Source organism: Hirundo rustica, chromosome 15 (assembly GCF_015227805.2).
Source record: "Hirundo rustica isolate bHirRus1 chromosome 15, bHirRus1.pri.v3, whole genome shotgun sequence".
Lineage (NCBI taxonomy): Eukaryota > Metazoa > Chordata > Aves > Passeriformes > Hirundinidae > Hirundo > Hirundo rustica.
The window spans coordinates 2,590,736-2,612,920 of record NC_053464.1 but is presented as its reverse complement, the minus strand read 5'-3'; the positions used below and the strand labels follow the sequence as shown (position 1 = coordinate 2,612,920).

At 48.1% G+C, this 22,185-nt stretch overlaps 1 protein-coding gene across 4 annotated transcripts in view; it reads right to left on the bottom strand.

The window, feature by feature from the left end:
- MGRN1 (mahogunin ring finger 1) overlaps positions 1–21,438 on the bottom strand; it is a 49,007-nt gene extending 27,569 nt beyond the window's left edge. For all 4 annotated transcript variants that reach the window (XM_040078808.2, XM_040078805.2, XM_040078809.2 and 1 more), the window contains exons 1-4: positions 21,299–21,438; positions 14,043–14,161; positions 11,742–11,830; positions 5,245–5,391 (exon numbers count right to left, since the gene is read on the bottom strand). In XM_040078808.2, the coding sequence (XP_039934742.1) occupies positions 5,245–5,391; positions 11,742–11,830; positions 14,043–14,161; positions 21,299–21,386 (443 nt within the window). In that variant the 5' untranslated portion in view covers positions 21,387–21,438. The remainder of the gene's footprint in view (positions 1–5,244; positions 5,392–11,741; positions 11,831–14,042; positions 14,162–21,298) is intronic.
- Positions 21,439–22,185: the final 747 nt, after the last annotated feature.

Genomic DNA, 22,185 nt, shown 5'->3' with positions numbered 1-22,185 from the left:
CCACACACGGACAGAGCAGGGAATCCTTGCAGTGTCATGTCCCCCATCAGCTCAGAAGGCTGTGGGAGGACGTTTGGGATGAGTTTAGCAGGCATTGCAAAACAAACAAGGAAATGGGGTTTATTTTTTTAATAAATCCGTTTGCACATCAGCAACACTAACAGCACAGGGCCGGAAATGGCAAGGATTGCAGAGCTAGACTGACCTATTTTCATTCTGTTTTCTCTTTATATTGAGAAAATAGAACTTGGCAACGGCACTGGGATATGGGAGAGAATCGTTTCTGTCCAAAAAGGAAGATATTTTTCATAAGAATGGGCTGCAAGACTCAAACCTCTCACGTCATATTTATCATGAGTTCCTGATCTTCCTGGATTGCTCATGCCTTCAGATCTGGCTCTTTTAAGTGCTTCCAGCTACAGGCTTGGTTTGACTTCTTCCCCTGAGGAAAGAACCGCTGCTGTCATGTTTGAACTGTGCAATCCTTCCTGCTAGTCAGCAGGACACCTACAGCTGGAAAAGTCCCAGGGGCCCTCCCAGGAGCAGGCTAATGGTGTGCACATCCAGGATTTTGCCAGACAAGGCAGGGATGCATTCACAGGCAGCGGAGCACTCAGAAAAAGAGAATACAAATGTCTGCAGCCTGCTCCAAAAACACACTTGGCTCCCAAACCAAGGGTATCTAAGGTACAAACACATGAACCAGTTACTGCAGGAGAAGGCAGGCTACAACTGGGAGTCTTTTAACTATTCTCTATGAGCTGCTGCCAGCCCCACAATAGAAGTGCAATGCAGAGCACCCTCTCCTTTATCTGGAGGGAAATTACACTATGGGCAATCACTAGTGAGTAGCTGAGGTACAGCTCACGCATCTCCATGTTTCTCCCGATTTCCAAAAGTAAAAAAAATGGACACAGCCAGAAAAAGAAATAAAACTGAAGATACTGGGGGTCTTGAGCTGTTCAGAAGCAGGTCAGTGCAAATTCCTTGGCACTAAAGAGACTTGGGCATAGACAGATCTCTGTTACCCTTGGGGTCATGCACTAGCTCATCCTCTGGGAACTGGTGTGTTTAACCTTTAGAGTGAATTCTCACCACAAAGTAACTAGGCAAAAGACATTTCAAAGGTGAGAGGAGCAGTCCCCTCCAGATTTAGACTAATTTCTGTTTCATCCAAAAGGCTTCCACAGATATCTGCACTAGCACCAGAAAGCACAGGGTACCTTCCCCTGGGCATGGGGCTGCAGAGGTGAACACACCTTTATAATCACCAACACAATCACCTTCACCAGACCTTGCTGGTCATCTGTGGCCCCACAAAAGTGATGACACAGCTCCCCATGAGTTCAACAGCTCAGGACAAGAGGCAAGCAGCTGCTGGGAGCTACATGTTCCCAGGATCTTGGCTAGGAAACATTGCAGATGAGCCTATCTCCCAGCACAGTTACCTGGGAAAGTCTGCTGAACACACTTTGAGACAGGTTAGGACAGGACTGACAAAGCCACCAGCTTTCTAAATGGAGCCCAAAGAACTCCAGGAGGGAGCTCCCTGGCTTGCAGAAAGGCTTCCCCTTGGTCATGGAAACCAGCTAATCCAAGGCCAGGCCCAAGACACAGCGCTGTGGCTCTCAGGTGAGCAGAGGCTCCACAACGAGCAAAGCCACTGCTCAGGGAGAGCCACCTTCCCTTCCTTCCCTTCCCTCCCTCCTCTCACCCCCAGCTGCATGACCATAACCAGGCTCCCGGCAGGAGTTTTGCAGGAGGGCTGATACCATCGGGATCAGTGGCTGTTCCAGCAGAGAAGCAGGAATAACTTGTTTAGCGCTTCTAAGGAGCCATGCTGCAGGCTGAGAGCTGGGAGAAAATTCCTGCTTTTCACAGGGGGCCAGAAAGTTTCTCCCATTTTAGGGTTCAGCGTTGATTCAGGAGAGTGGAAAAAAAAAAAAAGAAAAAAAGGTGTTTTGTTTTAAAGAGCATTTTAAAGAGCATCTTCATCCCAATCAGTTGCAATAGAAGAAGTTTTGGATTTATGCACAGGACAGCTTTTGCACATGCTTGTTCCATGAATGCAGCTGTTAGCACCAAAAGAGATTGAGGAAAAGGAAAATCCACCAGCCCAGGCAAGGGAAAGCTGCATTCCTGTTAGTGCACTGAAAATGCACTCGCTCCACTCAGAGCTCTAAGAATGCAGCCCAGATTTTTTTTTTCCACTAGAATTTGAAAAGAATAAATCAAAGTAATTACAGCACTACCCTTACAGAATTGCTTTGCAAAGCTGAAATCAGAGCTTCAAAAGGTTTTTACTAGCAGCCAGCAAATCCAGAGAAGCAGAGATGCCTACTTGGGCAGCTGCACTGGCCCCAAGACGTGCTGCAGGAGCCACTTCCACATGGGAAAATAGCCTGGGTTGAATTAAAGCAGCTTATAAAGTCTATATTTATATCTGACTTCCCCCCTACACATCTGCACGAAATCAGGACCATGCCTTCCAAAAAGTTCCCTGGCTTCTGGTGCAGCCCCTGCACCCACATTTACATAACATTTATTGTTCAAGCACCCCAGAGCAGAAACGGGCAGTTCATCATTCCTGTATTACGGAGAAATGAAAATGTGATTTATTAAATGAAAGGCCAGAAGTGGAAGGAAGAGCTGAACATGGGTGCTCTGACCTTTTAGAAGGTTTAGTGCACCAGGGACTGCTGCCACACCAGCAAGACAGCACAGAACCACTGGCTGATTTTTCATTAGTGGGGAAATCACTGCTGATCCTGGTTTCATGCAGAGGGTTCATGAACACAGGCTTCAGCTCTGCCCTCTAACAGAGATCCCTCTCTCACTGAACTATGGACAGGGTGGATTAAAAAAAGTCACATTAAAAAAAATTCTTTGAAGTTGATAGCTCTGTTTGTGTTCAGAAACTCTACCTAGGAATTGTTCAAATTTAATTTAAAAGCCATTGGGTTGTTCATGTTTGCTGCACAAGTTTCAAAGGACAGATAACAGCACTGGTGACAGTCACTGGCTCAGTGCATGGCACTGAATTTCAGAAAGCAGGTGTTCTTAAGTGAACCAAAACCTGTGTTTTCTTCCTCCAACCAACCAACCAACCAAGAGGAGAGCTACAGAGCGCTCAAAACTCTCTGTCCAGAAACAGTTGGTTATATTTGGTAACTAAAGCAAATCTATTAAGCAATTATTCTTCAAGGCACAGCTTGACGAGAGAGTCTTTTGAGAACCCAACGTGAGCAGTTTAACCAACAAGAACAAACATTGCTGGTTTTGGTACAATTCCAGGTACAATTCTCAGGTACAATTCCAGCCCAACAGCCAGGTTCAAGATGTGGGCTAAAAAAAAAATAAAAATTAAATGTTTCTTTTTAGAATAACTTTGGGTTATTGTCATTTTGGCATAAAATGCAAAAGTGGGAGTCTGAAAAGTAGATTTTAAACTAAGTGGATATTCTTTACAGACCGTGGCATAGAAAATACAGCACAAGGTTTGATATGAAGCTCACTGTGCTGTAGATGCAGATGTTTCATTGCTACCGACCAGTGACAATGAAACTCTCCTTCAGGGTAAACCAACAGGGGAAAACAAGATTAAAATCAATGATTTAAACCAAGCCTTACTGATTTAAGCCACGGCTTAAGTCTGGCAATGTAAATACATCCACCCTGGCCATAGAGGCCCTCAGCTCTCCCCATTAGCCCAGGGATGGTTTCCTCCTTAGGTCAAAACCCAAGAGCACTGCAGGGCAGCACAAGGGACACTGGCCACCTCTCCACGTTGTACCTGTGATAGGGAAAGAGGACTTCAATCTCCAAGGCTGCCATTCCAACACCTTCACTAGCACTAAATTCACGGGAAACCTAAGGACCTAAGAGACAGAACACGGAAACTTTATCAGGATTTCTATGGCATCCCGCTGCATTCAGCTCTGCTCAGCAAAAGCTGGAGCTAAACAGAAAGTGTATTCAGAGTTTGTTGAGAGATAATTTTCAAGCACTTTAAAAAGGAGCTCATTTATTACCTCCCCAAAATAAAGGCAGCCATAGGCTTCAACAGAAGAAGGGAAAGGGGCCTAAACAAAAATTCTGGATCAGGATGTCCTCCAGTTTGAAGGAATGCATAACTAGATTGGAGAATTGAGCCATTCTCATTTCCAAAAATACACTATTCATTGATCATCAGTGGGATGTTTATACTTTGCATAAAACAAATAAGCCCTGTTATGGTTTGTCAGAGATATTTCTCTCTGCTGAAGCCTCTGCAGGTCCTTTCAACCAAAGTAAAGTTTAGCCCCAGCTCCAGAGCATCACTGCAGAAGCCATCAGCACTATGTCCAGGAGCCTCTGGTCAGCCAAAAGCCTCTACTAGAGGAAGCCAAGAGCTTCTGCAGCCTGAATCTTCCTTTACCCCTGGAGCCAAAGGAATTCTTTGGCCCATGGCCATTGGAAGTGCACCATGCCATACCAGCAGCTCACCTGTACCCAACTCACACCAGCTACCCTTGCTCTGAACAGAGAGGAATTTTTTCATAGCCTTTTGGGATACTGTGTTGACTGGAATGGTTCAAATGTGCTGATTTAGATAAAAAGGTTTTAAAACCTGGAGGGATGTACTATCAGGATATGAGAAGGTTCCCGCAGATGACATTTTGGTCATTCTTTCCACAGCTAACCAAAGACTAATGTGTGCATGGCAGGAAACACAGACAGGGTTTCAGGAAGTAAATCCTCTCCCATCTACCAACAGCCAGTGCTGAGCTGGGCATTTATCTCAAAATGGGCTTTGGGTGGGCCCCAGTTTCACAGACTGGCTCTGTTAATGTCAGACTGAACTTTACTTTGGTGGCCCATATGCTCCTGTCACAGAGAACACAGAAATGCAGAGAATTGGGTGATCTGGGGAAAAAAAAATAGGTAGTATTTGAAGGGAAGGGTGGTTGGTTCTTTTAATTTCACAGAACACATCGTTGACAAAACATACAGCTGTGAGTTCCTCTCCTGTGTTGCACACAGAATGGTTTCCCTACACCCTGAAACCAAACCAAAAAGGGAACAAGAGAAGATATTGGCTATGTGAAGGAATTGAAAGTAATATTCAAGTTATCAGTAAAAAAAAGAAATTTCCCACTCTACCACGTGTGGCAGCACTGCCTCAGGGGTGATTAATGAGAGGTGTTTGACAGCTCATCATCCCAGCTCCTGCGCCCTCCACGTGCCCACAAGCCCAGGACTTACACGGCCATGCCACCAACAAACTCCTCTGTAGCCTGGCAGTAGATTGTGATGGCAACACGGGCATCTGCATCAAAGGTGAACTCCAGGCTGTACAGCACCTTCTGCTTCCCATTCTCCTCAGTAGGGCTGTCAACATCATCTTTATACCTGAAAGACAAGGCCAGAGGATGAGAACATATCTTATGAGATATCAACAAGATCACTCTGGAAATAAAGACATGAGTACTCCAGCCTTGGTGTTCTGGGCAGGCAAAGCAGCTTTGGGCTTCCCAGATTTCCATTCTTCCTGAGGAAGGTTCTTCCAAGATCTGACTGAAGTTATTAAAGCGAATTAACGATGGTGCTGCGGGATCTCACCCAGCCTTACAGTGCCAGGACACAGAATGAGACAAGAAAGGGAGATCCTGAACGTCAAATGCTCAGGAGAAGAAACATTCTTCCTTTTAAATCTTCACATTAGGCTCAGTATTTGGGCTAAAGAAACCCTGCACGGACTTGAGAAATCCAAAGTGTAATTCTTTTCACTCTGCAATGAAATGGTGCGTGACAGGCAAAAAAAAAAGCAAAGCTTCTGTAACACAAAGAACTCCTGAAGCTCAACAGGAGGTACCTCCAGTGTCACACAGAAGATATTTAGCTCAGAAAGCATCCAGACATAGGAACTTCAAACACCTTTAAATGTACAAATGATCAACTGAACCTCTGGTGCTGTGAGGGACTGGAGCCTGCAAGCATTTATTGTATGAACAAAAATTATCACATCCAACTGCAAACAGACACATGATAACCAATAGAATGAGCTTGGAAGTAATTTCAATTAATGTAAAAGTGAGCCCTAATTTGGCTATTTGCACAGCTGGATCCCACTGTAATCACCACTGCCAGAGTTACTCCTTTTCCCTACTGCAGGAAAAAGCACAGATCCAGTGAAGACGTATGAAGCCAGCTCTGGGGCAGTGAGCTATGGCCATGGGGATTTACAGTGTGCCAGGAGGGGCCACAGAAACCAGCAGATCTTGGAACAAGCGGCCAAGACAACACACCACAAGGAAATTACAGAATGACCGAATATCCTGAGTGGGAATAGACCCACAAGGATCATCGAGTCCAGCTCCTGACCCTGCACAGACACCCCAACAATCCCACCCTGTGCCTGGACATTGTCCAAGTGCTCCTGGAGCTCTGGCAGCCTCGGGGCCGTGCCCATTCCCTGGGGGGCCTGGGCAGTGCCAGCACCCTCTGGGGAAGAACCTTTTCCAGCTATCCAACCTAAACCTCCCCTGACAGAGCTCCAGCCATTCCCTGGTCCTGTCCCTGTCACAGAGAGCAGAGACTGGAGCTGCCCCTCGGAAGGAGCTGCAGCCCCTGCTGAGCTCTGCCCTATCTCCTCTTCTCCTGAACTGACCAAGCCCTCCCTGCCTTGAAGAGTAAAGTGACAGAACAAATGGATGTGATTCACTGGCAGGGCAGCAGCAGGTTCTCCATAAATTCAAATCCCAGGACCACAGGTACCACTGTGAGCTCAGGCACTGTGTCGGAATGGTGAGGGCACCAAGGCTGCCTTTGAGAGGTGTAAGAGCACTGACCTGTCACCCAGCTCCAGCCTCACTTGTTTATCAGTAATACCTTAATTGCCATGGTGGCTGGGTCACAGCCAAGCAGCTGAACTATTCAGGAAAAGCTTGGCAACGTCTCTGCCTTCACAGCATCAGCCTCTCCCCTCACTAAACAGCCTTGATGAATATGCTCTACTGTCAAAAATAATCAGAAATGGGTCAGACATACCTCCATAATTCAATCTAAAAATTGTCAAGGGAATCCTTATTTACCAGCTTCACTGATATACAACTGCTGCCTAATTAAGAGGGCTCCAGCATGAATCTTATTTAACACCACACCGAACAAGTATGAAATGTTCAGTTCCAGTAACTTAATACAGAAGGTGCAAAATAACATTTAAGAGTAGTATAATCAAATACCTAACACATGTACTTGTACTAATGTAACCCCAGTGAGCCACTACAGCACACACCCGCATTCCTGTCTGAAGGGCTTGGAGAGGCTTTTGCCAGAGGTTCACCTCGGTCAGAGCAGCAAATCAAGCTAAAAACACCCAACATGCAAGTATGAAAAAAAACAAATCCCAAGAACTGGAGTCTTAACATCTGCAGAAGCCTGGACACAATATTCAGCACAGAGCGAGATGGTAATTTCATACAAGCTATCTGCATTCAAAGTGAAAATCATGGCACTTGAAGGCTGTAAAGAAGAAGCACTGGGCAGAAGGGCAGGTTTGCCTAAAGAACATGGGAACCATCAGCATTTTGTGCTGGACTGACCCAAGAACACAGATGGCAACAATCCACTCAAAATTGTCGTGTGTGTCCATGAGAGAAGCAGCACAAGTCACCTCTTGCTGTGCTGCATTCTGTGGATCCGAGGAAATAAAGGGTCCAGGCTATGACAGACTTGCCACTTCTTCCAAAAACAGCAGGGTGGGAGAACCAGCACCTCTAGAGGCTCCTTCAGGCTCACCTCATGCACAGGTAGGTATTAAATAGAGATGCCCAGCACATGTGAGAGCTGCAGCACGGACTGAGACACCTGGGACAGTACCAAGTAACAACAGGGACGCCTGGGCTGGGGCAGCTCACACGCAAACATGTCACTGGCACAACCACTGCCTGCTCTGCCTTCTCAGGGAGGCCACAAAAAGCACCCCAGATCACCCTCCTGCTCCCAGCTTCACCCTGCACCTCTGCCAGCACTCAGAATGTGCTTCCACGCTTCCAAGGAGATAAGGGGTTAAAGCTAGGCTAGACTAGATCTGTTGCCCCGGGAAACCACTGAGGGGCCACTGCAGTGCCTGGAGGGAATGCATCTGCGGGGGAGGAGGAGAGGCTGAGCCTGGAGCCTGGAACAGCACCACTGGAGCAGAGGACAAGGTACAAGTGCCTGAATGGTAACAGCCACAGCAAGGCTGTGCCCTCCTGCTGTAACATCCCTGCTGCTGGAGGCACAGAAAATCAGTCACAACCTTCCAGGACCTGAACGGTATAAAAAGATGTAGAGACTATGTAAAAGAGCCTGAAGTGACAGGACAAGGGGGAATGGCTTCACACTGACAGAGGGCAGGGTTAGATGGGATATTGGGAAGGAATTCTTCCCTGTGAGAGCAGGGAGGCCCTGGCACAGGGTGCCCAGAGCAGCTGTGGCTGCCCCTGGATCCCTGGCAGTGTCCAAGGCCAGGTTGGACAGGGTTTGGAGCAGCCTGGGACAGTGGAAGGTGTCCCTGCCCACGGCAGGGGGTGGAACAGGATGAGTTTTGAGGTCCCTTCCAACCCAAACTAATCTGGGATTCTATGATCTGCTACAGAGCCAAGACTTCAGGTGAAAAAAGCCTGCACAGATGGTAGCTGGTCCAAGGAACAAGCAAAGATTACTTTGATGCATACTCTGAGAGGCAGAGACATCTCATGTCCCTCCTTAAGGTGTAGGAATGGTGGGAAGTAACATCAGGGAAGTAACGAGACAAAAATCACACATTTTGCATTCCTCTGTCTTTGAAGGGGACATGGCAGACAAGGAGGTGGTTCAGGAGTGGTTCAGGTGCTTCAAGAGCTCGTCTGTCTCCACCTGAACTTGATTTTTACAGTGCCCATTTAGCCAAGCCCTACAGACAGTGTCCATGTGGGGGTGGCCACAGATGCATGCACAAATTTGGGAACCAGTGACTTTGCTGGGTGTGCTTTTGGGTCATGCACAGAGGTGCATCACAGAGCCTTCACAATCACAGGTACAGAGGAAAAAGACTGACCACCTTTGAGAACAAAGCTGATCCAACGTTTTGATGCAAAAGGCAAACCAAGGGAGCTGAGGCCACCTGGTCTGACATCACTGCTGGATAAAACAATGGAAAGGCTGGAGCTTTTTATTGTCTGTTAAAGAATTAAAAGATAAAAATATAATTAACACTAGCCATGACAGTTTTATAGAACAAGGTTGAGCCAAACCCAATTTCATCCTTTGAGGAGATTCAAAAGTCTGATGAATACAGTAGTTAAGTATCCCTTGACTGAGTGCTGTGAGATCTGTATTTACCCAGTGTTTGAGCAGGCAGTAAATGAGAGCAGAATTAGTAACACCTCTGTCAGCACTGACTTTCACAAGGGAGAACATCACCAAACACAGGGGTTCTGCTGCGTTCGGGGTTTCTGCAAAGATCTGTCCAGTTTAACACCATCCAGGGCTGCAGAGCAGGCAGGCCCAGCCCCTCACCACCTCCACCACAGGACAAATAGATCCAAGGACCAAGGTCAGGCCCCTGTGCTGGAGAGGGAAGAGAAGGGATTTCCTTTCTCTCACTCCCTGCAACTCACCTGTCTCTCCTCAGCCCCCACCCTCCACCTCCCTCAGACCCTTATCCAAAACACTCAGGGGTATGATACTCCTGATGCTTCAGACACATTCCTGAACCACCACAGCTGCTGATTCCTTCAATGCTTTTGTTCCATGATGCTATCCAAAGCCCAGAAGCCGAAGCAGAGAAGCTGTCACAGGGTGCAACAACAGACATTGTCTCCTGAGCTGGTCTTCCTCCTGGCAGGGTTAGATGGGATATTGGGAAGAAATTCTTCACTGTGAGAGCAGGAAGGTCCTGGCACAGGGTGCCCAGAACAGCTGTGGCTTCCCCTGGATCCCTGGCAGTGTCCAAGGCCAGGCTGGACATTGGGGCTTGGAGCAACTGGGGTGGTGAAAGTTGTCCCTGTCCATGGCAGTGGGTTGAACAAGATGGGCTTTAAGGTCCCTTCCTACCTAATCCAGTCTGGGATTCTATGAAAAACAAAAAGCTTGTGCGGGTGTTACCATCAGAACATACACTTAGAACTTTACACCTGGACACTTGGCTCAGTATCCAGTGTATTTGGTGGAGGATGTGGTAAATTGACCAGTTCTGGAAAGAATGTGCAAACCTCAAGCACTGGTTGTGAATAAGCCAGGCTGGAGAGGGCACAAAGTGTCCTTTACGTGCACACAGGGAGGAAGACAAAGCCTCTGGGTCAGAAAAGTAGAAAAGCACAAGACAGAATGTACCCTTGGGGACTGCCAATTAAAAACTCATTTTGGGTCTGCATCAGTGCAAAATTCAATAGAATCATGTTGGCAGTATTGTCGTCAGCACTGACACAGCAGAAGCAGCACAAGAGCCTGTGAGAGCTCATGAGGCAGAAAAAGAACTGCTAGTACCAGGAATTAGATGGATGAAAACCTAGACACTGTCAAGGTGCATGGACACCACATTCCAAATAGCCCAGAGCTGCAGCTCTGCTTGGGGAAATGGGACGTGCGACCACAGGAAGCAGAATGACAGAACTATATGTACTAAACAACACCAACTGCTCCACTCACAGCCAGGCCTCTCCCAGGCAAAAAGCCACATCCCATTTGGCTTATGCTCCCTCTCTTTTTTCCTAGAGAAGTACTTCACCCTTATGCTGAAAAACCAAAGTGCTTTCAGAGCAGTTTACCAATGGTCACTTATTTGGAAGCTCAATCAGCTTTGAAACCACGGGTTTTGCTCATTTAAAAAGAAAACACAAAACAAAGCAAAAAAACAAAAACAAAACAAACAAACAAAAAAATCCACGTCTGTTTTCACATAAAAACAAACGGAGGGTTTTTGGTTATGACTCAAAGTGCTCACGTTACACCACACTCTCAGAGCCACCTTGGCTGGGAGCTGCAGCTGGACCCCTGCCAGCGCTCCAGCCCCGAGACGCACGATCCGGAGCGACTCCAGCCAGGATCGTTGGGAAATGCTCTGCCTGGACATCTGCCCAGTGCTCAGACCCAAACACAGCACTGAATGCTGGGCCCTGTACCTCAGCCATCTGTTGGAAAGGGGACAGCTGCAGGTCTGAGTGTGAGCCAGTGCTTTAATCCAGTTCTGCTGGTTCAGATCTCAGCATGGAGCAGTGAAAGGTAACATCTCCATGACTGTCCTTCCCCCACACGTGGGACACAAGCCATCTAAGCAAATGCATAACACTAGGACCAAAGTTTATCTTGGCAGCAGGAGAAACCCGAGGAATCAGTTCCACTCAAGACCCATCAGTCTTCCTGGTCCATGACTCGCACCAGCATCAACTCCTTTCTGGCTTCTCCTTGCACAGGAATGCAGGAAGGAATCTGTCTGTAAAGTTTATTGACCTGACTAATATCTTCCGCTCATGTTAATGATTTCATGGCTTTGTTTACCACTCCAGCCTGTCCTGCAGAAACAGACACATCACTGGTCCTGTTTGGAAACACAGATTGTTTGGATAAGGAGCGTATAAACCACTTGAAAGCTCAAAAGGAAACACAAAAAGCTCTGGACATATCTAGCAACAAGGATCTGGATCTCAGCCATTCTCCAAAACCTTACCAGTACAGTTTGGCTCTGGCTGACAGATCACTGCGTTGGGTAAAATGAAAGGTTCAGGTAATGGCAGTACCTCACAAGTCGGAGAGAGTCTTTGCGGATGTTCACCAAACTCCTCAGTGTCTTCACTGGCTCGTGTGGAGCTGGAGTTATATAGGGAAACTGGAACAAAGAGGCAAGTAATTCTTCTGTTATTACACCATAAAAGGTAGCAGGATGTCTCCTAGCATGCAATTTACCCAAATCAAGAAGCATGTCGCTTTCAGGGTACTCAGTATGGCAGCCACAAGGAACAGCAATAGCAAATTTTATTTACAGATAAATCAAGCATGTTTCCGGGTGAAAATCCTGCCCTGGCCCAGCAACAGCTCATACTGGAAATATACACTTTAAGGAAGGCATTTTCACGAGGTCTTTCTCTCCACACTGAACTCTCAGCCAGGAAGAAAGCTTGCTCTCCCAAGCTTTTATTTCCACTAAAGAAACCACCTCCAGCTCGAGCAGAAGAAATGCAGCTCTTTCATGTGTATTACAGCATGCAAGCAGTGATCTGACTGCTAATCGGCATGCTGAAACCCCGGATTATGGGGGAAACTCTTTTTATTCTGAAACAATGGGGCAAATGTTCTGGGAAAGAAAAGAGACAGGGAGAGGGGGCCTCATTCTATTCTACAGTCAAGAAACCTTCTCTCACAGATTGTCCTTTAAATAGGGACAATAATGCTTCAGACTGCAATTCTCTTTAGTGGGCACAGGATCTCCAGTGAGAAATGCAAAGGAAACTGCTCATTGTGGTGATCACAAGCTGTACAGCTGCAGACCTGCCTGCTGGGCACCAGGGACCACCAGCACACGCTTCCTGAGAAATGAGGCAAGGCCTCAGTTACTCCAAAGCAAGAACTGGACCCATGTCCAGAAAACAGTGCTGCTGCTCTGTGTTTGAGTGTTTTGTTGTTTTGGTTTTTTTTTTTACCTTGAAGATTAATCAGCGCTGACAAAGGGCTTTAACTTTACATAGGCAAACTATATTCCACAACAGCCTCCTTCTCTTAAACCTACTTGGCAAATGTCCCACGGTGTTAATGGCCTCTCACCCACTCCCCTCCGGAGAAATGATGAAACCCAGTGCTGGGATGTCAGCAAGGAAACCCAGGCTGAGACATGCAGGTAATTTCACTCTGCCAGGTCAGCCCCTACAGGGAGGGCCCTGTCTGCAGATGTGGCACAGGGGATGTGGTGAAGCACCCCTGGGCCTGCCCAGCACTGACACAACCACAAATTCCCAGCTCAAGTCCCTCCTTCCTAATTCTGTTGCCCAACTGCACTTCCTGCTTAAACAAAGACTTTCCAGATTCCTCCTTGTCCATCCTGTGAATTGAGTGTGGTTCTGAAATGACCAATGGCACAGCCTGAGGAGAAATTCAGAAAGCAGAACGTGCCTGCAAATGTTCCAATTCCAACTTGCCTCAGTTTCCCCCACCTGTAAAACCAGGGTGATCCCAAAGTGGCACCAAGCACCATAAACATGAATTAATTAATGGTCACAGCTTTTCTGATTAAGAGAATCACGACTTCTAGCTCTCATTTTCATGATTGGAAGAAACAACTAGGAAAACAGTGAATAAAGCAAGCATCTCCCCCCTTTCCTCTCCAGCACTCAGAAAACATTTCCAAATGGCTTCTACTTTGTTACCTTTTGGTTCTTTTTAAGCAGTTCTGAGATGCAAGAGAAATCCAAAACATAATATTAGCATTAAATTCCTGTTTTCCCTCAAAACATCATTATTCCCTTTTCAAAAAGAAGCCAATCACTTGGGCAAGTAGCTTTTCAGTGTCTCACAGACACCTGTGGGCCCAAAATTACAATTATGTACCAGTTAGGAAAAGAGGAGGGACTTTCTGAGCAGCACACCTAGGCATAAAACCCACAAAACGCCAAGGTGTGTTTAACACTGCCCTACACCCGGTCAGGCCACTCATACACAGAAAACAGCACGTGTTGAGCACTGGCTGGAAGTCATCCAACATGCCCAGCAGCCTTGGGAAGTTCAGGCTCTGCTTCTCAGCCTTCTCTGCAGCATGTTTTACACTTGCTCAGGCAGGCAGGCAGAATTAGTCCCAAATTCTGTGCTCCTGAATCCCTGTTCTTCTTCCCCCACCACCAATTCCTTCTGTCCTGAGTGAAAATAAGCCTCCAAGGTGAATTCATGTTCTCAGGAAAATTCAGTTTGTATCTGAACAGGCTGGAATGACATTCCCCAAGCAGTGAGGACCTCTTAGGTCTGTGCCACTATCCTCTGCAAACCCTACACAAGATTTTCCAAAACAGGCAAGAAACAAGAAAGAATAAAACAGACAGAACATAGGAACTTGCCTGAACTGGTCTATTCCCAAGGAAGTTTAAGTCCATGTTTTCACCAAAAAGGTAACCCTCGGGGTGAGGGGTGTCAAACTTCTCACCTCCCATAAAGAAGTGACTTGCAAAGTAGTTTCCTAGAAACAAAAAACACGAGAGAATGAAAAAACCCTCAAAATGAGTGCTTCCGGGAGAAGTCTGTGCAGTTTGAAATTCACAAATATAGAAGAGCCACAAGACACAGAAAATACTTGCTTATTCACCTCTTCCTGTAGTACTGAGGGCCACTGCCAACAGTAGGAGAAGAGAGGAAACAAACAAACAAAAACAAAAACCTGGAATAAATATTACAGTGGAGATAATTCCATTTCAACTTTTTTTCCAGAGAAGGGACAGGGAGCAGGAAAAGTCAGCTCTTTCCAATATTGCTACATTCTGGTCAATTCTTCCTGTTTTCTCCACCTCCCAATGTGAAACCCAGTCCCACAAATGGGCCTGCTCAGAGAAGGGAGAGGCTTCCTCCCACTGCAAAGTTCAGCACAGCCAGAGGGTCTCCTGTTAGGCAAAGTTTGCCTTTCATCCCCTCTTTCACTCCCATATCCCACACAAGAACCTCCCCAAACCTTTACTGGGAGTGCTGGAGACTGTACACCTTGATGCTGATTTAATTAATAACTCTGATGGTTCTAAATGCAGAAACACAGATGTCTGGGAGAGAAAACAGGGACTGACAAAGTGAACATCAGCTCTGAAAGTTTCACCATGAATTTGTTTCATTCATCTTTAAGGAGACAGATGACAGTGCAAATTCAGGACACAAAGCATGGTCACTGGGATTCTGGAGCATGGAACTGACAGTAAAATGAACAGAATTAATACAGGGGTGTGAGAGCAGCACAAACATAGCTCCCTCCTAGAAAGACTTCAGGAAAACACTCTCCAATGTGAACTTCACAGAGTTACAGTGCTAGAGAAATAAGTATCAGGACAGAGCTAAAACAAAAGGCTCCATCCAAGCCACTTCCCCTCAAGTTTCAGAGTGGAGGATGAGAGGACTGAGCCAAATGTACATTTGCTTCCCGGGGTGCAGTGCATAGACAGCATAAATTTATGTTAAAATGAGTCACTCCAGAAGCAGCAACTCATCATCTGAAAGGCTGTGGAGGCATTCTGGAGGGATCTGCAGTCCCTCTAGCTAAGAGCAAGCAGGATTTACTCTGAAATGGAAGGGGTTTCGTGAATGGCCCTGTTTTTTCCATTAAGGCTTTTTCCCTTTATGCTTCAAGAAAGGCTCTTTTCACTCTGTACAGATGGCAGTGCCTTAATGATGACGGTAGGGCTCAGCTATTGCTGAGCTCAGCTTACAAGCACCCAGATGTTTGTAGTACTGAAATACATCCTTCTTTCCAGATACAACAATCATCTTCAGCACAGGTCCAGCATCTACTTAGAATCTGTCCTACAGAATCAGAATAACAAAATTGCAGAATCATTTAGGTTGGAAAATCCCTCCAAGATCAAGTCCAACCTGTGACCTATCATCACCACCTTGTCAACCAGATCAGAGCACTGACTGCCACATCCAGTCATTTCCTGGACACAAATGTAGGTGCCCCAAATGACAGGGAACCTTTTCCCACTCCTCCCAGGAGCAACAAATTAAAAAACTAATCTGTACATAAACTCCAAGCACAGCCAGCCTGACAATGCCTCTCCACCAGAGACACACCACAGTGGTTTGTGTTTGCACTGAGCTTCAGAAAACCATGATGAACGCTGGAGTTTAGGAACAAATTTCATATTTTATGTGGGTCAAAGTAGGATGATGTTTTGGAACATTTTATTTGATCAACTGTGAAGACAATGCTTGTTCAGGACGTCTCAGTACCACAGCAGCTGGTTATCTGATATCAGAGTCAGAGAATTGCCTCTTATCCAGTAACTGAGACAAAATTACAGAACCATAGAATTTCCTGGGCTGGAAGGGACCTTGGAGATCACATAGTTCCAACTCCCTGCCATGGACACTTTCCACAACACCAAGTTGCTCCAAGCTCTGTCCAGCCTAGCCTTGGACACTCCCAGGGATCCAGGGGCAGCCAAAACTTCTCTGGGCACCCTGTGCCAGGGCCTCAGCACCCTTGCAGGGAAGCATTTCTTCCTAATATCCAATCTAGCCCTACTCTCTGTCAGTTTGAAGCCATTCCCCCTTGTCCTGTCACTCCTGGTCCTTGTAAAACATCTTGCCCCATCTTTCCTCTAAGCTCCCTCCAGATACTGGAAGGCCACACTGAGGTCATCCCAAAGCTTCTCTTTTCCAGGCTAACAATCCCAACTCTCCCAGCCTTTCCTCCCAGCAGAGCTGCTCCATCCCCCTGATCCCCCTGGTGCCTCCTCTGGCCTCTCTCCAGCAGCTCCAGATCCTTCCTGTGCTGGGCCCTGGGCTGGAGGTGGGGGGACTCACCTGACAGGGACAGAACCTCCCCCTCTCCTGCTGCCCACGCTGCGGGATCAGCCCAGGACATGGTTTGACAGCATCTCCAGAGATGAAAAGGGTCTCTCTTCCTCAACTGGAACAACACCCAGACACAAAACCAGCACCTTCAAGGCACCTGCCACACTGTCACCATTCCACTAAGGACTACTTTTGGCATCTCTACCAAGTTGTTGGGATTTCTCACAAATACAGGAGCTGGAATCACAGCTTCAGTTCCACATTCAGACTGAACTCTCTCCATCTTCCTGCTAAGTCACTCCTGCAATGTGAAGGAGAGGGGCTTTTTTCCCCCTAGGCACTTTCTTCAGAAGCAAACAAGAAACGCAGTGCCAGGCACGAGAAGCACGGGCAAAATCACTCTGAGGTGCTCAGAGGGGATCGCACTGGAGAGCAGAACAATCCCCCAGGCTCTGCCACTGCTGCTGCACACACAAAAGCTGCCACACACACGAGATCTCGACAGACAAACAAACGAGAATGGCAGCAAATTGTCTCCACAAATTTATAACACAGTTTTCAGCAGCTAAAAAAAGATACTGGGTTGCAAGCTTTCAGAAACTACTTGCTACAATGACACCCGAAGTTCAGAGCTCTCAAGGTAAGACCAAAGTTATTCATTAATCCTCGCAACCACTATCACAACTACCTCAGAGCTGGCCCAAGCTGGAGGCAGAACATTTTAAGAAAGCATTTCTTAAATATCACACCAAGGACTAAAACTAAAAGGAAACTTCCAGATGGAAAATATGAGGCATCTTCTTTTGCAGTCTCTGTGACATTTAGGATTTTTAGTGTCTCTAACAGGCGTGCATATATTTTCTATGCATTAGAATCCAAGGTTCCATTTCCAAATCCATTACAAAGACAGCTGTAGGATTTCAGCCAGGCTATTGTGCCTCTTGAATCCTGTTCCCTTTGTCCCTCCAGCCTATAAAACCACCTTAAGCAGGTGTTCCAAGGCCAGCTTCACACAGAGCTCTGTAGCTATGGGCACAAGGAGGATGCCAAGTGCCATCCTCTTTGGCAGGAAAAAGGAAAAGCAGAAAAATCTTTGGATTAATCCTCCACAGAACTGCTACTAACAGAAACCCTCCAGGAAAATGCAGTCACACGCTGACCAGGAAAGAATCACACATAAAAAAAAAAAAGGATGGAACAGGATAAAAATGGCAGAGCAAAGAAAAGCTGTGGCTTTACTTCCCCAGAGCATTCAGCACAAAGCACAGAGGAGCATGAGATACAAGAGAACATGACCAAGCGACACTGCTGAGGTAGATGAAGCCCAAGCAGTGGTTTTAAGAGAAATTGTTGTGGCGGAAAACTTTAGAGTGGCTGGAAAAACTGGGACCTCTGGGACACCCAGAACAGCCAAGCCTGAGTCATTTGTTTGTCCCATGCAAAACCAAACTGGATCCCAAGACTCCTCCAAGGCATCAAATGACACCAAAATACTTTATATTTAGTACAACAAAGTGATGGGGGTTTATTATCGTAATTGTACCAGCATTAAGCACCAGACTGCTCCAGTCATAATTACCTCTCCCTAAGCCAGCATCCTAATCCCATATCCATGCCACACATGGATGCGATGCACAAGAGACACAACCTACAAGAGGCAGGAGCACAACTGTAATCCCATCAAAACATGGGCTGTGCCGTACAACGTTCATTAACAGAAAGCAATTAGGTGTCCATTTAGGCTTCTCACCATTAATACAATTAACAGTGAAGTGACAGAAATTGAGTTCTCTTTAATTACTTAGCCAGACAGCCACCACCACCACAGCAGACTGACAGCACAGTCCCAGGCACAGCCTGAACCAGCAGCAGTGTGTGAAACTGTCATGGCACACAGCAACACAGAGATGGACTGGGTGTGACTCTGGATACTCTTCTCCTATTTAAAACTGCTCTTTGTTTGATTAAAGCCTTATTCCCAAACAACAAAACAGTTCAGCTTTGGAGAGGAGCAATCCACTTCCTCTTTTTCCTCCCAGGGAATTCTCTTCCAAGAGCCTACTCCAGAGGAGGACAGCCACCCCAAGGGCACATGCTCTGAGCTGCAGAGGAGCTCACGGAACAGGAGCAGAGTTGTGGGAAGCACTGTGGTGTTACTCACTGGTTCTAAAGCAATAGGGACATGGGAGACCCTTTCACTGCTCTAAGCACTGATGCACCACAGAGATCACAACTGTTCCCTGCTAAACAGGGGAAAAATACCCATTTTTAGCCTGTTTCACAGAGGCACTTACTCTTCCGTACAAACTGAGCCTTCCCAACCAGTCAGGCAGGCACAACTCCAGCACAAGCTCCATAAAGCAAGAAATTTTGGTTAAAAGGTACCAGCTAAGAGGGGTCAGAGAAGGGAATTGGGTACCACCTTACAGCAACTTCAGTCATCCAAATGCAGGAGGAAAAACGTAGACGTATCCACCCAGAGCCTTGGAGGAATAAGCAGGGCATTTTCAGAGGATTTTTGACTACAAAACTGCACGCAATTTCCAACAAAGCTGTTAAACAACCTGCTTCACTGAGGACTGGCTCATGCAGACCAAGGTGGATTCCACAGCAATCTGCTCCATCCTCCCCAGCGCACGTGACTGACCCAGCAACAACCACATCAAAAGCCAATAAAGGAGAAGTGAATATTCACCTCTGCCTTTGCAACCAGCTGTGACTCAACAAGGCACAGTGCCAGTGTCCCTCTCCACAGGCAGGTTGACACGCAGCTGAAATCACAGCCAGAATACCCGTATTTAGGGTTTATTTCCTGGCACAACGTGTCCTTGTGAGGGGGTATTTACTCCCCCATCAAACACAAGCCCTCATCCCTCAAACTGATACCAACCATGGGCAGCAGCTGAGCAGACGTTTGTAGCAAGTCAAGATCTGTTGAAAGCAAGGACAAGGAGGGATGGAATGGAAAAGAAGGACAGCCCTCGGTGCAGCACACAGGATGGGTGAGCTCAGGTAATGCTCCCTCACCGCTCATTCCAGTCTTTCAGGGGTAATCTCGGAGCCAGGAGTGTGTGTCAGGCTCACTCTCCAGCACACACTCACACACCCAACAGAGCCCATGGAAAAGCAGCTTCTTCCAGTCAGGGCTCACAGCAGCAGTGTTGAGTTAGAAATAATTAACCATCATTTGGCCCAAGAACATTTTGTACTACTTCCAGCTTGCTTCCTGAAATCAAACCCGTACTCATTCACTCCCAGTCATCCTCACTGTCAGGTTTGGTACCAACCTTTCCATCTCCAAGGCAATCACTCTGAAGGTGGCAGGACCTCAAAGGACGCTGTCCCTCTGAACATGCTCCACCTGAAGGAGGGAGGGGAGCTGCCACCCTAACAGCCCTCACTGTTCTGGGCTTTGAACCTCCACCTCACAGGTGTTCACCACCTCTTCTGCCTAGAGCTTGAACAGCTCTTCTCTCTCCACAAAGTCAAGAGGACCCTTGTTAGATAAACCCAAAGAACACGAAGAGAAAGCCCTGGCTTAACACCAGCTTCCAGAAAGAGCACAAGAAAATGCCACAGAGAAATAATTAATAAGCCTCTAATTGCATCCAGAGCCTTTGTAGGAAATACAAATATTTTTATTTAACCAGCTGCTTGAAAGCATTGGATCTTCAGTTCTACAGGGGAGGTATCACACATGGAACACTCTTTGGTAGCGTTATCATAGAGACCTCCTTCCAGGGAGCATGGAAACACACAAACCCAACCTCGGGTGTGTGATGGGGTTACCTTGACAAGCCCAAAACCCAGCACACCATTAACCTCCAGTTCGACAGCACAGGAACAACAGGATGATGATGTGAAAGAAGTCTAATGTCCATTACATATGGTGGTGTTCATTAATCCACTCCTTATCCAAAATGCTTTCACGCACAGATCCTGCTGCAGCCAAGCTGTGACACTTGCCTTTCCCAGCTGCCCAAAAAACTAGCTCCAACCCCCTAAAAAAAAGCAGGTTATATTTTCTAAGAGAGCAAACACAGCTGTTGGATTTTTCTAGGCGGGATTCACCCTTCCACTTTCTCCATACCACCATTCCTGCTGAAGGCCAACCTGCAACAAGACAAGGTGTAATGATGACAGGGCTCTATTTGAGATGATCCTCCAAAATAAACAGGGGTCCTGGCCCCCTCCATCACACATCCCCAAGGATGTCACAGGCAGCAGGTCACGGACATACACAGGACTTGAATCTATGTATCTGAGAGTGAGGAGACCCAAACTGCTGCTCTACAAATTCTTCAGCCTGCTTGAAAAAGCCCTGACAGAACTGAAACCTAGAAAAAATTGTAAGCAAATGGATATTGCAGGGGAAAAGAGTACCTGAATTTCCCTGACCACTTGTTTTCTCAGAAGGATAAGTAAAACACTTTGAACGACCAACAACTTGCTGAGGCTACATTTCCATCGTGGGGAGCGCTCCTCGTGCACCCTCAGTGCCCCCAGGGACCACGGGCGGTGCCAGCGCCGGGCGGGCACGGACAGCGGGACAGCTGAGCCCTGGATCGAGGGCACGGAGACACCCGCACCCCTGAGCCCCCGGGCAGACCCGGCCCTGTGCCACCGCTGTGCCCACGGGTATCCGTCCACGGCCTCTCCGCCAGCGCGGGCACGCTGGGCCGCGGGCAGAGTCGGAGCTGGAGCCAGCCCAGGCCGGTGACCGGCAGTCCCGCAGCCTCTTCCCCGGCGGCCCCCCTCGGCCCGGGGGACACCAGGCCCGGCACGGCCTGTCCCCCTCCCCGGTCCCCGCGGCCCTCACCGGACTTGGGCGGGTAGCGGTAGGCAGAGTTGGCCTGGATGTCAATGTCCTCCACGCCCGCGATGCGCCGGCTGAGCAGGGAGCCCATGGCGGCCGCGGACAGGGCGGGCGGCCCGGGGGCGCAGAGCGGCGGCGGCGGCACCGGCACCGGGACCCGCACCCACGGCGGCGGCGCGGGGCACGCCGGGACAGCGAGTCCGCCCACCCCGGGACTACAACTCCCGGCAGACACCGCGGCGGCGCCTACCAACGGCAGGGCGGGGAGGCGCCGGCACCTACCAATGGCGGGGCGGCGGGGGGGGGCGGCACCTACCAACGGCGTCCCACGGCCTCCCCCGGGGCGCGGCGTGAGCTCCGCCGGCAGAAGGCGCTGCGGCAGGAACGGGGATGGGAACGGGGATGGGAACGGGGATGGGGATGGGGACGGGGATGGGGACGGGGATGGGGACGGGGATGGGGACGGGAACAAGGATCGGAACAGGAGTGGGCATAGGGCACTGCATGGGAGGGACCCAGGCATGGACATGGAGATCACCAGGGGCACCCCTTAGATGGAGAAGCCCTTGGGAGCTCACCCAGGGATGCACAGGGAGGATGCTCGAGGACATATTCTGTACAGGGGAGCACAGGGAGGATGGATGCACAGGGACACACCTTGCACAGGGATGCACAAGGAGAATGCCCAAGGTCGTGCTCGACACAGGGATGCACAGTGGGGATTCCCAGGGACACATCTAGCACAGGGAGGCACAGGGGAGATATCCAGAGAGACAGAGCCTGCACAGGGCTGACCAGGGACACATCGTATGCAGGGATGCCCAGGGAGAATTATCCAGAGGTGGGACCTTCTACTGGCTGAGGCTCAAAGCCAGCAGGAAAGGTGATCA